This window comes from Sander vitreus, chromosome 1 (assembly GCF_031162955.1).
Source record: "Sander vitreus isolate 19-12246 chromosome 1, sanVit1, whole genome shotgun sequence".
Lineage (NCBI taxonomy): Eukaryota > Metazoa > Chordata > Actinopteri > Perciformes > Percidae > Sander > Sander vitreus.
This window is the reverse complement of record NC_135855.1, coordinates 38296044-38313765: the sequence shown is the minus strand read 5'-3', so window position 1 is coordinate 38313765 and position 17722 is coordinate 38296044. Positions and strand designations below refer to the sequence as shown.

Below are 17722 nucleotides of genomic sequence, written 5' to 3'. Positions count from 1 at the left end.
TTCAAGTTTAAAAAAAAAAAGTAAGCGAATATATATACAATGGTGAAATAAATGCGTTAAATATTCTGGTTCATCACTGTTTTTTTTTATATATATATATATATATATATATATAAATAAATAAATGTTGTACGTAACGACGCAGGGCATCGTCATGCGCGGCGTACCCAGCGTAGCGTAACGCGTCATAACTTCCAACACAACCGCCGCTTCCTGGCCGGCCCAGGCAGGCGCCTCAGGCCCCGCTCCAACACTGAACCGTTATCCGCAAATTATCATCATTCACCGGTGAAAAACACACCGCCTCCTCCGCTCTGTCCGTGAGGAGTTGCCGCCGGTATGAGTGAATGAAACGGCTAAAACCTTTTTAAAGAAGTCCTGGGACTCGCTGCTCGGTGAGTATTTGTTTGAGTTTGGGAGTTTAAAGGGCTCCTTTACTGGAAACGTTGATTTGTTTTGTGTTCAGAATGAATCACTGTCAGTTATTTGTTCGGCTGTCTCCATGGAGAATTCAGATTTAAACGTTTGAGTGTGTTTTCCTTTCATATAAAAGTAAATGTTCGCTTCGTACTGAGTGATTAGTGATACGCTGGACACTTAATGGGAACTGACTTGTGTTAAAAGCTTTGTTCATGTGGAGCTTGTGTTCGGACATCATGTGGACTGTCTGTTTTCTGTTTGTTAATCCCTGTCTCCTCCATAAACACTGACTGACACGTCCACTGACATGGTACTGACCTGCTGCCATTCATTTACTCAACTGTAATCTCATTAAAAGCAGCAGGAGTGTCTGACATCAGCTCCATTTTCCTCCTCTTTCACACACCACCAGCAACAATGAGCAGTATCAGTGGTGGAATGTAATCAAGTACATTTACTCAAGTACGAAATTAGAGGTATGTGTACTTGACTTGAGTATTAACATTTTATGTAACTTTACTTTAACTGACAGTTTCTCCATCCCATTCCTGCCCGGTGAAAACCACATATCTCCAGATGTGTTGATGTTGAATGTTTGTGATAAACTGAAGGATTAAGTGTTCCTTTTATGTGTTGAGAAAGTTGTACTTCTTAGGCTAAATAACGTATTTAAAAAGCCTCTTGGATCAGCTGAGAAATGCATCGTCACAAAGCTGGAACCAGGGCTGTTTTTCTGACACCGTGAAAAGTGGTTCTCACAGGACAGCGACGCTACAAACATATGATGATCTTATAGACCATGATGCATTGCTGTAGATTAAACTACCCAAACCGAGAGTTAAAGTAAAGAGTTAAAATGAGCACAACATCTACGGCAGTAAAATGCAACATACACATTAATGCAGCAGGAATATTAATCCAGAAACATCAGATAGAAGAGGAAAACACTGACGGGGGACATTATACTGCACAATGACTACTTTTCATTTGAATTTACATTTAAAGGACAATTCCGGCGCAAAATGAACCTAGGGGTTAATAACACATGTACCGAGCCGACTGTTCTCTGGGACATGTTTTCATGCTAATCGAATGTGTCTCTAGCTTGAAACAAGCTAGCGCAAACCGCTGATTAGCTAGCTAACACTAGTCGTCGGGGCATCCGAAAGTAAAAAGAAATCGCCATTTCTATACCACTAACAAGGCTCAAAATAGCACCACACTTCCACGGTAGCATAATGAGGGTCCCTACATGTAAACCCAAGCATTGAGAACTTTGTAAGTGTACAGACAGTTTATTAAAAAGAGTTTATAAAGACAGTAGCGTTCACGTATACAAGCAGGCACCATCTTGGTCCAACAACCAACGCCGTGTTTGAGCTATGTTACTGGTTACTGGTTGCACGTCGTTCGACTGGTCATGACTGTTTACCCAAGATGGCGCCTGCCAGTATATGTGAACGCTACTGTCTTTTATAATCTCTTTTTAATAAACTGTCTGTACACTTACAAAGTTCTCCATGCTTTGCATGTAGGGACCCTCATTATGCTACTATGGAAGTGTGGTGATATTTTGAGCCTTGTTAGTGGTGTAGAAATAGTGATTTCTTTTTACTTTACCCTCTGCCCCGAAGACTAGCATTATAAGCTAATCAGTGGTTTGTGCTAGCTTGTTTCAAGCTAGAGACACATTCGATTAGCATGAAAACATGTCCCAGAGAACGGTCGACTCGGTACACATACGTTATTAACCCCTAGGTTCATTTTGCGCCGGACTTGTCCTTTAAGTACATTTTGCTGATAATACATACTTTTACTTAAGTAAATGTTCTGAATACTTCTTCCACGACTGGCAGTAAGTGGCTTCACAACCATTTCCCTCCACCCTCAACAGTAAAAAGCAGTTTACATGAATCCGTCTGTCCTGTCCACAGCGTTGGGGCCGGAGGAAAGGCTGAGGTGTGGCGGCCGTGGTGATGGTGTTGGACTCAGGGGAAGTCTTCATGGATCAGGTTGAGGGTGAAAGTGTTGGGAGCAGCAGGGACCTGTTGGAGCCAGATGTCCGAGCAGATCCACCCAAAACCGCCACGACGTCCAAAAGGAGCAATGTTGCCAAGAAAGGTAAAGAGAGCGTGTCCCACAACGGACTTCCGGCCCAGACGAACAGCAGCCAGGTAGTGCGGAGGTGGACATCATCATCATCATCATCAAAAGGCGGGGCCACGCCCAGACCGCCGCTCTGCCGCCCCCTCAGCCTGGAGATGACGCCCCAGCGCCTGCGAGGGTCCCTGGAGCAGATGGCAGACAGGCGGATCATACAGCCTCCTTGGCGCAGTGGTTTGCCCGCCCCCTCGCCCCCGGCTCGCAGCCTGACCAGCCCCAGCCTGGGCGCAGGCGGCTGGATGCGCCGCAGCGAGAGCACCTGCTCGGTCAATTATTCCGCAGGGCTCCGGGCTGGCAAGGGCCAAATGCGACCTGCCACCTCCCTGCCACACATAGCTAAGGGTGCGACAGGCAGGACGCTGACTACACCCTCCAGGCCCTGTCTGCTCGTCGCCCTCAGGCCTCTGAACCTGGAGCAGGAGAAGCAGACTTTCTTCCAGTCCGACTACAAGTACGAGCCTCAGTTTGAGTACGCACAGCCGGAGCCGAGGAGTGTGTTAGAGAAGTACCAAGAGGGCTCGGGCCTCTTTCTCGAACAGGTACAGTACCAAACATCTACAGGTCACCTGTGAGTTCACATGATGGCAGTCTCGCATTGCCAGCTCTATCTCCACAGCGCTGTGGAGGAAGGTCTGGCTGCACCACAGATACATTCTGAGATAAAAAAAAATTAAAAATAAAATTAATCGCTCTGGGTTGTTCATTTCTCTGAACCAATCACAATAGTCTTTGGTGGCGCTAAGATATAGACGCAGAGACGGTCGAACATTTGCACCCCGCAAAAGAAAAAAAGTTGCATCAAATATTAAATGAAGTTAACTGTTCACACAACACAGTAACGTGATATATTTAAATTAGCTGGATACATGGTTAAGCGTTATTTGCTCTTACCAGTGTATGCCGTAAACATATTCTTTGTAAATCTTTACAATCTTTCCCCAAAAATAACAAGCAGGCCTGGCCTGCCATTAACTTGCCATTTTCAGAGTGTAGCTTGCTGTCTCGAAGTTTATTGTTGTTTGTTTCTGAAGGGATTATGAGAACGGCAACACACAGAGAGCGGAAGGTGACGGACAACGCGCGCGTGATGTCAGGCAATTATCCTGGAAATGTACTACCGTTGATCCAGACTAACGTGATGGTGTTTCTGTTTAACTGCAGGCAGTTGGAATCATGGAGTGCGTCCTGAGGAAGTTTGGCTCCTATGAGGACTTTGAGGAGGTGACAGGCGGCAGCGTCCTCCCTAAAAGTCAAGTTTGGGCGGCTGTACGCAAATATCTGCAGAAAGAAGGCTGCGTGGGAGAGGTGAGTGCCCTAATCAATCAAGTCCAATCAGATACACAACAACTCCATGCAAAAAGTATAAATACCTAACTCCAACAGCCTACCACTAAGCCAAACTGACTGGCACTAACAACCTGCAATTCCCCTCAAAATAACAACCAAACAATAGCTGCGGTCTGCCACAGGTAGTAGCAACAAACATCCTCAGTATGGGCCAAATTACCAATTAGGCTTAAACTAATTTACTCCTACCACTTGACGAGCTCCCACTTGTCACAAACTGACTCAAAGCATGTGACAAAGAGGGGAGTCCAGACAGGTTAAAGTGCCAATGAAAGGATAACCATTTACAAAAAACATGAGGTGTGGTGAGTAAATAGTATCAGTGGTGTATGGATGAGTGACAGTTGAAATGTTTTTGTTCACCTGGGCTTTGACAGAGAGGGGGGGGGTGAGCCTGGGAGCGAACACTTTCTGTTGACGCTGCACTAACGCACTTATTTAGACTCACAAAGTAACTTTACATTTGGTAACTGCAGTGCTAGTTGTATTTTACGTTTGGAGGAATAAATCATTGCATCTCTGTGTTTAGTCCCTCGCGGCAGCACTTTGTTGTTGTTTGTTGTTTGCAACAGTTGGTATGTTGATACGATGGTCCAGTGGAGGGAAACCTTCCCCCCCCGCGGCTCTGTAAACGCCGTCTTTCAGAGGCAGTTGACCCTCCTTCTGCCTCGCCCTGTCTCCCAGACGTAGTCACCCACTAACCTTCCTGTTTGTTTGATGCAGCGCCGCATGAACCTGCACACATAACCACTAACTCACAAACACGGCCCAGCGAAGAACACATTTCAATGTAGAGCTGAAACAATTTGTCGATTTTAATGAGCAACAAATGCCCGAAAATTGCAGTCGCAGCTTCTCAAATGAGAGAATGTAATCATAAACTAAATTAAGGCTGCAACTAGCGATCAATCAATCTGCCGATCAATTAATTTATGAATCGTTTGGTCTGTAAAATGTCAGCAAATAGTGAAAAATGTCCATTCGTTTCTCAAAGTCCAAGGTAATGTATTTAAATGTCTTGTCTTGTCAGTTCAAAATCCAAAGATGTTCAGTTCAATATGATATAAAACAGAAAAGAGCAAGAAATCTCCAAATTTGAGTGACTGAAAAGTTTTTGCATGAAAAATGACTTCAGTTAATTAATTATCAAAAAAGTTGCTGATTATTTTTCTATCGATCGACTAATCGATAAGTCGACTCATCGTGGGAGCTCTAAACTAAATACTTTTAAGTTTTAGACTGTCGCTCGGCCAAAACAAGCACTTTGACACTTTGAACTTGTTCTGAAGAATTTAAACCTGTCAAGTGACACAGCAACGATCCCACAGTGTGTAACCGTTAATATTGTAAGGCGAGGACTGTTTGTTCAGTCATTCAAGTGTAATCCATCCATGAGGAAGAGGATGAAGGAAATGTCTCTGATGGTGATGATGGGTGGTGTCTGTGTGACTTTGCTTTGGTGTCTTCAAGTCAGCGGTTTTGTATTACATTTTGTATTGTTGTTTTTTATGTACTTTTTATCTATGCAATGTTGTACACAGTGGTGTAGTCTAATGTATTGTAGTGGGTACACTGTACTGTATATTGGCCAAAATCTGCATTTGGGGGAGGGGGGGCCATATCAGGCTGTCCTCCCCCAGGGAAGTTTGGAGCATCAACGACTTCATTTCCTGCATTCTGATACAGTTTTATGCACCAATTTCCGGGGGAAATACCTTTTATTTAGCCTATGTGAAGAAGAAAAACACAGATGACAATCAGTCCTTCCAGAAAAAGAGAGAAAAAGAGGGTTTTGATTGATTGTTTTGGGCAAAAATCCTTGATTATGCGTCACGTTTTCTTTAAAAATGCGATGGAATATGAGGGATATTTATGCAATTTTATGCGATAAAAGTGCGGGAACTTGCAAAAACTGCGGTTTCATCGTGGCTTCATCGCGGGGTTTGCAGCTTTTTGATGATGTTGACGTCGCGTAATTACGTCACTTCATAACGTTCCCATGGCAACAGGGGAAAATGGCTGCTCTTGTGTGAAGTAAATGCAACATTTTTCAACTTTCTGCTAAGATATGTGTGACTTTTTTGCAACGAAAATGCGGGGATTATGAAATCATGCAAGCCCCGCATATTTTGCGCAGAAATCGGCAATTTATGTGGCGAAAGTGGGGCGTATTTGAAAAAAATGCGCCCCCTCATAAATATGCGGACTTTGGCTGACTATGCATTGAATTATTGATATATTTCTGGAGGGACTGGACAATTCAAAATATATCAAAAATCTAATGGAAAGTATGTCATTGGGCATTTTTAAGTGGGTATATGGAAATCCTGGAGCTTTCTTAGTGGGTATACTGCGTATACCTGCGTATCACGTAGACTACACCACTGGTTGTACAGTGTTTTCCCTCGGATTGTGGAAGACTTAGGTGTTTATTGCGAGGTTTTTTTTGGGGTCCTCCCTCAACAAAATGTTTTTCAATAAAATAAAATTTGCCATTTACATCATTTTGGGGTCTTGTTCGTGATTGAGGGGACAATGGAGCGGGAGATTGGCCGGAGAATCGGAGCAGCGGGGGCGGTATCACATTCACTTTATCGCACCGTTGTGACAAAAAGAGAGCTGAGTCAGAAGGCAAAGCTCTCCATCTACCGGTCCAGTTTTTGTTCCTACCCTCACCTATCCAGATCCAGGGTACAATTGGCCGAAATGGGTTTGCTCAGGAGGGTGGCTGGCGTCTCCCTTAGAGAAATGGTGAGAAGCACAGTCAGAGTAGAGCCGCTGCTCCTTTGCGTCGAAAGGAGCCAGTTGAGGTGGTTCGGGCATCTGGTAAGGATGCCCCCTGGGCGCCTCCCTAGGGAGGTGTTCCAGGCACGTCCAGCTGGGAGGAGGCCTCGGGGAAGACCCAGGACTAGGTGGAGGGATTATATCTCCAACCTGGCCTGGGAACGCCTCGGGATCCCCCAGTCGGAGCTGGTTAATGTGGCTCGGGAAAGGGAAGTTTGGGGTCCCCTGCTGGAGCTGCTTCCCCCATGACCCGACCCTGGATAAGCAGACAAAGATGGATGGATGGATGGACATCATTTTGGACCGTTATTCTCACCATATTGGTGTCTAAAACGTTGGAAAAGCTAGAGCAGATAATAAATAAATAAATAAATAACACTCATATCTTAAAGACAAAACTTGCTAAAGAAGTCCACTGGGGACCAACTACAATCATTAGATCTTATAAAAGTCTTTTTAGTTACATTCATTCAGCTAAGGTGGTGCCCAAAACGCCTCGGGTGCTGCACCTAAACCTTATAATGGCATAAATGCCTTGGTTGTAAAGCACTTTGTGTCAACTTATGTTGTATAAATAAAGTTGGCTTGACTTGTGTGGTTTCAGGTGGTGGTGCGTCTGTCTGACGAGCTGCTGTCCCAGGCGGTGATGGTGGTGGAGAGCTGCCGTCCCACTCTGACCATCAACCTGGCCGGAGCTCGCCAGCACTGGCTGGAGGGGATGCTGCGGCACGAGATCGGTATGCCGATGTATGGAAGCAAATGAGAGACATAAGTATTTACATTTTAACAGCCACTGAATACTTCATAATTACATTTTTTACTTAAAAAAACCCATGTATCTGAATGTATTTGTCCTGAATTCACCTCTTTGGAATTACAATATGAAATGTCTTGATTTGCAATTTCAAAAGCTGAATGGTCACAAATTCAGATCCCAAAATTCAGGTTTCAGAATAAAAAAAGAAAAGAAAAAAGGTTTCAAGGATTCAGGCTGCTTGATTTGATTGGTCGAATTCAGATCAACAAATTCAAATACATCATCAGTCAAAGTCAGTCCTGTCTGGATGTTGCTATATGAATTATTTCATCTTGAATTTTTTGGATCTGAATTTCACTAATCGAATTTGAGCAACCGAATAGATTTTTTGTTTAAGTTTTTGGACAAAATTTGTGACCATTGGGAAAAAAAAGAAATTCATATTCAGCTTTTGAAATTTCAAATCAAGAAATGTCATAATCAGAACCAATGAATTCAGATTCATGGTTTTGGAAGTAAAATATTTCAATATTAAGGATTCAGTGGCTGTTAAAGTGCTCATATTTTGCTTTTTGGCTTTTCCCCTTTCCTTTATTGTGTTATATATCTTTTTTGTGCACGTTATAGGTTTACAAAGTGAAAAAGCCCAAAGTCCACCCCAAAGGGACTTACCATCTCCAACAGAAAACACTGTTCACAAACTGCTCCAAACAGCTCTATTGTAGTCCAGCCTTTACTTCAGAGACAAACGTGGTCACTTTGTAACACACGTTATAATGCTCACCTAGCTGCTAGCATGGCACGCCCTCATACTCTGCTTCTGACTGGCTAGTAGTCCTTACCTAGCTACTGTCAGGGCACGCCCTCATACTCTGCTTCTGACTGGCTAGTAGTCCTTACCTAGCTACTGTCAGGGCACGCCCTCATACTCTGCTTCTGACTGGCTAGTAGTCCTTACCTAGCTACTGTCAGGGCACGCCCTCATACTCTGCTTCTGACTGGCTAGTAGTCCTTACCTAGGTACTGAGCATGTGCGACTCCAAACAAATATGGAACAGAAGTGAGATGTCTCACTCTGTAGCTAAAACAGAGAGCTCAACACACAGGGTGAAAAGAGGAGCTGCAGCAATGTGCAGTACAACAAAAATATGGTGTTTTTTGAAAATTAAAACATGTAAACCTATTCTGATACAACCTCTAAATACAGTTATGAATCTGAAAATGAGCATAATATGAGCACTTTAAAATTCAAATACTTATGTCTCGTATTTGCTTCCATACGGTCGCCTCACACATCAATAACAAAGGGTCAGATATCCAATTCATCATCCGACACCGACGGACAAACCGTGCTTTCCTCTGTGACTGTGTATCTGCAGAAGAGTTGAGCTTCAGCCGCATTTTATCAGATCTGAATCCATTTTGGGTTTTCAGCCTTTGAAACTAGAGTTTTAAACTTCACAAGTCGTAACCGGGGCCATACGGAATCTGCGGACGCATGATTGCGCAAATGTTTTTCAAAGATTTTAAATGAATTTGAAAAACAAATTGAATAAAACGCTTAACACATCTCCACCCCAAGCAAAAAAAAAAACGGTCCGCTACATTCCGCAGATTTTCATTCTGGATCACCGCTGAAAACTGTAAAAAATAACGTTGCTTGTAATGTTAGCATGCTAATTTCAAGTCAAGTCAACTTTATTGTCAGTTCTGCAATAGACATATAGAGCATGTTTCTCTCTGACCCACGGTGCAATAAGGACACGTACACCAGGTATAATATAAAAGAAGTAAAATAAAATCATTTATTTTTGCCGTTTTAATGCAGTTTAGAGTAAGAGAGGTATATAACATCGACATGTCTGACCTAAAACTTGATAAATGTTTAATCATGACGTATATCTTTGAGATTTTAAATTATTCCACAAAAATAAACAACAAACTGATTTGATTGTTAAACGTCGGTGAATAACGGCGGCTCTCGAAAGTTTGATTCTGAGGGACAGACAACCTGTGTCTCGCAGCAGCCACTAAAAATACTGTAAAAACTGTAGACTCGCAGAACATGAATAATATATTATGTAATTACAAACAAGGCCGAGCATCTGCAGCCACATGAGGTTGTAATGCTCATCTAAAAGGAAGCCGAACAATAAGACGGATCACGATCTGAGTGGCCCTTTGTTGTTTGAACGTGACATCACAGACTCCCGGGTCACATGATACTACAGTTTAGTTTCAAGCCGACTGACACACGATCCAGCTGTGCAGCCTGAAGCCACAACACCTTGTTTCTTCTGTTCCTCCTTTGTGTGTTTCTCACTCCGTAATTATCACGGACAAAGACACCGGAGAGAGAAGTTTGTTATTTTTTTTTTTTTTTTTGGTCACTTTGTTTCAGCGTTTAAAAAATAAAAAATAAAAAATAAAAATCTCCCTGCGGTTTTGCAGGTTTTTCTAACATTTGTCACTTTTTTGGCATTTTTTTAAATTATATATATAAAAAAAAAAAATCTCCCTGCGGTTTTGCAGCTTTTTCTAACATTTGTCACTTTTTTCAACGTTCTTTTGTCCTAGTTCTGATATAGAAAGTTTTTGTAAACGGGTCACATTTGACCCGAGGACAACACAAGGGTTAATGCTCTTTATTAACATACGGTAATATTTTAGACAGCAGTGTGTTTGTAACCTAAGAGACCATACACACTCAAAAACCATAAAGATATGATAAAGCATCTTCTGTTAACACTGGCAAGAGCTTCATGTTTCACTCCGCGCTTCATCGGGATCATGAAAATATGCAATATGGGCCCAAAGCTCCCGCTGCGTTCATGTCCTATCAGAGTGATCGTAACTACGAGTTTTATTACTTGGAAATTGAGTTAATATACACAGTTTATGTATTAATTAGTAATATGCCATGCAGGTGTGCAAAATAGGCTAAACCACCTCAGATAATCAATAAATATATTGCAAATTTTATTAAAAACAAAACCTTAAAATACCATGGAGCAATACACAAATAACTAACAAATATACTCCAAATAAATGAAAAAAAACATGTCGAAAAAGTCATGAAAAATTGAAATAATTTAAACTAGAAAATTCCGCAAGAAATTTTGACAGTGTGCCTGCTACTTGGTGCACATCCGAATAACACTAGCTAAGTATTAATAGCAGTAGCTGTATTGACGTACATAGGTCACACTGTCACTGAGAGAGAGAATACAATTGTTTAACAATAGCAATACGGAGTGGATGGATGGGCTTAAAAGACCCCACACATGCATACAGGTCAAGACCAGAGTACAGCGTAGTACCACTTACCATTTCTTCCATACTTTGAGTCTGGTGGGTTTAGGATGCTTAAAGTACTGTTTATTTACATGGAGTCTGGTGGGTTTAGGATGCTTAAAGTACTGTTTATTTACATGGAGTCTGGTGGGTTTAGGATGCTTAAAGTACTGTTTATTTACATGGAGTCTGGTGGGTTTAGGATGCTTAAAGTACTGTTTATTTTAGTGCTGTCAGTTAAACGTGTTATTAACGGTGTTAACACAAACCCATTTTAACGGCGTACATTTTTTTATCGCGAGATTAACGTTCTTCTTGGCCTAGTAAACATTGTAGTTTTTTTTCCCACATGCTGTTGCAACAACTAGTAACGTTAGAAAAACTACAACACCACACCGGATCTAGCTAGACCGGAAACAAAACGGGCATGCCCCACACACTTGTTTGGGCTTGCGAGCCGGCCAAAGAGTAGTAGGCTAACGTCACGTTTTGAGTGGATGGCGAGCGCGAGACACCGAAATGGACAGTATTGAGCAATGTCTGGAGCGCTACAAGGCAGAGCCTCTTACTGGCATGGTTGACTGTCCCCAGAAATGGTGGTCCACACATGAAGGACGGTGATTTCCACAGTGAGGTAGTAGAGGAGGGAGGGTGAGACAGTATCTTCCATCAAACATGTCCATTTAATGTTAATTATACCTGTTAAGTTTATTCTGTAATTTAAAAACGGTGGGTCCAAACGTCAAAATTGTATCATCACAAGAAAGATAAAGGTCTGGCGAACGCGTTGATGTGGTTTTTATGTTTGTGGTGTCAAAGATGTGCGCCACAGAGCAGGCAACAAACAGGGAACCGTCTGCGTACTTCCAGATATTTGTTTTCATTGTTTCTATCGGCAGTTGGTATGAACAGAGCCAAAGGTTTAAGTCCGGTGGAGTCCATAGTTACATGTCTGCGACCGGCACCATGATGTATGAAGAGTGAAAACTGTAGGGGAGAGAGACATTTGTTTGGAAAGATTTCAGAGGATCATAATGCAGCTCCACCCTCTGTCCTCCCCTCTAACTCTCAACATTCCAGCCCCATACACACACATTGGAAAATCTGTGTGTGTGTGTGTGTGTGTGTGTGTGTGTGTTAGAGGAGGGAGATGTATGTTTGACAGGATGTCATAAATAAGTACTACACTACCCACAAGCTGATACAAAAAGATAGAGAAGTTTCTTTTGTTCAGCTCTAACATCAGGAGACGCCAGCAGTCTGAACAGGAGGAATGCTGCAGGACACACACACACACACACACACACACACACACGGCTGGCGTGCCGACGTAATAATGATCAGATAAAATGGAATAAATACAAAGTAAAATATAATGAGATTGATTATTATTATATGGTTGTTAATCGTGTCCTCAGGCACACATTACCTGCGAGGGGTGAACAACAACCTGCAGCCGTGGGCCACCGCCGAGGGCAGGAAGCAGTTCGGCCTCAAACCGGCCAATCCCACAGAGGAGGGCCTGGCCAGCCTGCACAGCGTGTTGCTACGGAAACAGCCGTACCTGTGGCGCGCGGCCCTGCTGTACTACACGGTGTACCACGCCACCAGCATGAGCTTCAGCCGCCTCTTCAGCCACATCGCCCGCTTCGTCCAGGACCCCGACGTCCGCTGGGAGTACTGTCTGAGAGCCAAGAGGGGACAGACGGACACCTCGCAGCCAGGTGGAGGCGCGCACGCACACACACACACAAAAACATACACATAACACACACACACACACACGATCGCACGCACACACGCGCACACAGAAACACAAATACACACACACACAGAGATCCTGTTACAATCCCATACAAGCTCTCTGCCATAAAATGTATGTTTATGACTTCATCAATCTGACAAATAAGACGTTGTTATGAAATGTGGTTTTCCAAATGAAAGCTCATCTGATAAAAATGAGATTTTAGTGAGTAAAACAAACTGACACTGTACATGTCCTCTCATCAGTGTTCTGCTGCGTGTCGTGTGTTTGTGTCTCAGGTTGCTTCAGTAAAGACCAGGTTTATCTGGACGGGATCCTCCGAATCCTCCGACATCGCAGGACCATCGACTTCAAGATGTTGACTTGTTTGGGGAAGGTCAGTGTCAATACCTTCAAATAACAAGAGCCTTAATGAGCAATACAAAGCCGACTGTATGATATGACAAAAAAAGCACTGCATGCCTAATGCCTAACATTAAACCACTGCACTAATAGTTTCAAAAAAGTATATACAAAATAAGCAAATCATGTTGCATAAGCTGCTTGTTTTGAAGTATTTTAACGTAATGCAGACTCTGGTACAGATTAAAGAGGTTTCTAGTCTGAGCTCAGTGAGATATTGTGCAGCTTCTGCCCCCTGCAGGGCGTTTCAGGTAAAGAACAGAACTTCCTGATCTGTTGATTCAGAAAACTCAGTGATGGAAAAGGTTTTTTAATAAAAGAATAAACCGTGAAGCAGACAGATTCAACCTGCTGTCACTCATGTCTCTGTGAGGCAGAATAATATAATAATAATAACACCTTTTAAAAACAACCGCTGACAGTGTTTTAACAGAAGAAACAAAGGCATAAACAAAACATAAATATACACAGCACATCAGTACACATAACTATACATACACGACATAAGATGGGGCAGCTCTAAAGGACAGGAAGGAGAAAATTCACAAGTAGATCTAAGAGAAGTGGAAATAGCGAGTTATAGGAGGACAGTCAGTAAGTGGCGACGAATAGAGACAAGGCAAAAGAATGAAAAGGATGAAAAGATAAAGACATGACTGTGAATGGATCAGAAACGTCTCCCTTCTTACTGACTGGATGAAGGAACAGTGACTATGTTTACATGCACATAATGTTCCAGTTATCATTTTTGGACCGTTGTTATCACCATATCCGTGTCTAAAACGTTGGAAAAGCTAGAGCAGATAAATAAATAACACTCAAAAGACTAAAGACAAAACTTGCTAAAGAAGTCCACTGGGCACCAACTACCAGGGATGCACCCAATCCAGGATTCGGCCGAATATTGGGCTTTTTGACGGGGATCGGTTTCTGCCGAACCTTAGAATTTCTTCACTAAGAAGGCTCGACACAACATGAGACTTTGCTCCAAGTATCACCAGGGTCTCTACACATGAACATTGAGAACATTGTTTGTGTACACAGAGATTACTAAAAAGAACGAGACTCACTTTAGCAGTTGTTGTTTCCGCTCGCCGCCATCTAGCCAGTCAAAAAGTGTCGATCTCTGAATGTGACGTAACGGGGAGGAGAGTAAAGATGGAAAGCTCCTAAAGCTTAGTTCCATATAAATGCACGGATAATCTGTCGTTTCTGTCGTCAGTGAAAAACAATATTGACCTTGTAGTTTAAAAAAAGAGCCTCATATAAGAATGACATTTCCTCCTGTGGAGTCCGTTCATTCGCATTCACATTCCCTCCATCGTTGAACCTTCTTCTTCTTCTTCACCTCGTCAGGTGTCTTTTGAAGACGTGGAGAGGCTGCGTCATCTGGCGGTGCTCCCCCGGACCAGAATCCCACACTTCATGCGAGACCCGGAGCGTTACCTGCGCTACCTGGATCACATCGTCGCCGTCAACGAACTGGACGATTCAACGCTGCAACACCTGCTGCCCTGACCGCCCTCCTCCCGGAGAAACAGACTGTAACGTGGTGCGTTTAATGCCGTATAAAACCATCCAGTATTATCCAATGCTTTACTTGTTTGAGCAATTTTGTTTTTGTAAAACTTGAACGATACGAACAAAAAGGGACGTACACACTTAACACCTCTTTCTACATCTCCACTTTTTGTTTTGGCCTCGTGCATGTCCCCCCCTTCGCCGTTCCTCCTACTATGAAGTTACCTCAATACTGCGACTCCACGATGTAACCGACACTATCTATGTAGACTCACTCATAATCACTGCATCCAGCGCCTGTACAGGACGCCGCTGACACGTCACGTACAGAATCAAACATGATCTCATGCTTTATTTATGCAATTATTTAAGTTTAGGGTTTTTCTTCCTTTTGAGAGAACAAACCGAATGTCTCTGGTATTAAGCTTTATACCTTTTTATTTTAGACATTGTTTTTATTGCCTTAGATTGCATTTTTTTTTTTTTTTTTTAAAAAGGGGACACCAAGGACACACACATTTCAAAAACTCCGGGGAAGTTGTAGCTGAGACCATGAATCTTAAAAAAAAACAAATCAAGTGCCAGTGGACTCAGTCAGGTGTTCAAACGTTCCCCAGGGTGCAAATATATCAGTGTTATTAAGGAGCTAATCAGCTGTGTTGTCTTAACCGTGTCCTTGGTGGTCTTTTAATATCAATATGCTACTGTGATGGTGACCCCGTCCTCCAGCCCTCCCCCCCCCTCTGCAGAAGCCAAACTTTTCTCTCGCTACATCAACGGACATTTACTGCTGCAGAAAGTTAAAGGACAATTCCAGCGTTAAATGAACCTAGAGGTTAATAACATATGTGTACCGAGCCGACCGTTCTCTGGGACATGTTTTCATGCTAATCGAATGTGTCTCTAGCTTTTAACAAGCTACCGCAAAACTGGTGATTAGCTGCTAACGCTAGCTTTCGGGGAAGATGGTAAATCACTATTTTATACCACTAACAAAGCTTGAAATAGCACCACACTTCAACGGTAGCATAATGAGGGTCCTTACATGTAAACCGAAGCATTGAGAACTTTGTAAGTGTACAGACGGTTTATTAAAAAGAGATTATGAAGACAGTAGTGTTCGTGTTTACATTCAGCCGCCATCTTGGGACAGTCATGAGCAGTCGAACGACGAACGCTGCGTTTGAGCTATGTTACTGGCTACTGGTTGCACAGCGTTCATGGTATAAAATAGTGATTTACCATCTTCCCCGAAAGCTAGCGTTAGCGGCTAACCACCGGTTTTGCGGTAGCTTGTTAAAAGCTAGAGACACATTCGATTAGCATGAAAACATGTCCCAGAGAACGGTCGACTCGGTACATGTGTTATTAACCCCTAGGTTCATTTAACGCTGGAATTGTCCTTTAAGAGGAGAAGATAGTTATTGTTTGTCTCTGGTGCCGAAGACTGAATCAATGGAAGTCGAGGAGCCTGCAGACATAGACTAAAAACCTTAGTGAGCAGCCAGTGATGACGTAAGCTATAACCCCTCTCACCACAGACTAACTATTCTTTAGAGTTAACATAATGTGTCCAAAGTCGGGATCGACCGATTCTGATTTTTAAAGGCCGATACCGTCAATGAAACCGAGAGACGATATTTAGAACCTGCATTCACAATAAATGAAGTCAAAATTAAGATTTTTGAATCAGAGGGACAGACACAGAGCTGTAGCAGAACACTTTTTAAATTACTTGACTTTATCGGTTATCAGGTAAATAAAACGCCGATACAGATAACCTGCAAACTGAAAAAAGCGATAATCGTTTAGGGCCGATAATCGGTCTATCCCTAGTCCAAAGACTACCAAGTGACTGATTCGTATGTCTGAGTGTTCAATATGTAGCGGAAGCATAGAGACTAGAAAGAGGGCTCGTCTGGCTCCGTCCCAAATCTAAAAAGCGACAACTGACAGTTTGCCAAACCCCTCCCAGTGGAGAAAACGGCTAAATCAGCTGGGGCAGTGTGGGCGGAGCTTCAAGGCCACTATGGCCGCAGGGCATAGGCGTAATTTACACACAAAAAAAAACAAGAAAAATCACCAGAATGCAGAAAATTAAGTGTTTGACGTTCACATTTTAAATTATGCTCAAAATAGGAGATCTCAACCCCCCCAATGTTTACCAAAGTCTTCCCCTTGCCGCAGGGCATATCATTTTTCGTGGGCCAGAAGGCCAAACTGACCCACATTAAATTCCTGCCCTGGCGTACTCTCAATTTGCCACTTTACGGGCTTTGAGCTAAGCTAGCTGTTTCCAGTCTTTATGCTAGGCTAAGCTAACCAGCTGCAGCTTCATATTGGCATCAATCTTCTCCTCTAACTCGCCTCTGCAACAAAGTGATTTACCAAAATGTAGAACTATTCCTTTAAACATGTAGACAAAGTGCCAAAAGGGGCATTTTTTTTATTCACCGTTGGGCTTTTTTTGAGAAGCAGCGAGTCGTCGTAGTTCCTCGCCCAGTCACTGGCTGAGGGGGAAGCGGGGCGTTGTGGGCGTGCCTTCGATGGGTGTAGAGCTCATCTGCTGTAGCTATCTGTGTGTTCGTAAGCTGCTTCTTACAGTGTTTGACACTAAAAAACTTCAGATGTCAGTCAGGGCATTCATTTTGGGCCAAGCCGTCTGTGAGCAGAATTAAACCAGGATGTGGGCTCAACAGCAGCAGTAGTTCCAGTTTTTAAACTTACAAAGAAAAACCACATGACCAAAATGTGAATTCTACTCCTGTGATGCATTTTAAAACACTTTGGATTTGAATATTAACATGTAATTGAAATGTACTCTGCTGTGTTTACAATTTCAGCCATTTGGTAAGCAGTTTTAAATTTGAGCAGGTGGTGACCTCATCAAACCTTCGGCCTGGATTCACCTAAACGAATGCACCTATTTGTAACGCACGAATGCTGCACACGTGTTTTATGTTCTGGACAACACCTTGAAGTTCCAGTTTATTTATTAAAAAGTGCACACACTTCGTGACGTCTCTGGTCTGTTACTTGAAGCATCAAAACAAACACAGCTGACAAACCTGGAAAATGTTTGTTGTGTTCATGAGATTGAAGGTGCTGCTAGCAAATCACTCCGCCCAAGTAGCAGTACTTCGCCTTCTGAGAATATAGTATTATAATAATATAGGTGAATAAGCTAAAGTCCCAATAAGTTGGCGTGTTCCTTTAAAGGCAGGGTTGGTAATGTTGAAAAGCTAGCGAGATTTAAAAGTAGCATCTCC

The 17722-nt window shown here is 42.8% G+C and overlaps 1 protein-coding gene across 4 annotated transcripts; it reads left to right on the top strand.

Moving 5' to 3' along the window:
• The first annotated feature begins 209 nt into the window (after positions 1-209).
• On the top strand, positions 210-17467 carry kiaa0895l. 4 transcript variants are annotated; one of them, XM_078254927.1, is made up of 8 exons: positions 210-395; positions 833-896; positions 2355-3122; positions 3745-3888; positions 7319-7451; positions 12184-12489; positions 12809-12906; positions 14289-17467. In XM_078254927.1, exons 3-8 carry the CDS (start codon positions 2397-2399, stop codon positions 14448-14450), a joined length of 1569 nt encoding a protein of 522 aa, XP_078111053.1. In that variant the 5' UTR covers positions 210-395; positions 833-896; positions 2355-2396; the 3' UTR covers positions 14451-17467. The 4 variants fall into 4 exon arrangements, with proteins under 4 accessions (XP_078111053.1, XP_078111045.1, XP_078111071.1 ...); XM_078254919.1 differs by lacking the exon at positions 833-896; XM_078254945.1 differs by lacking the exons at positions 833-896; positions 2355-3122.
• Positions 17468-17722: the final 255 nt, after the last annotated feature.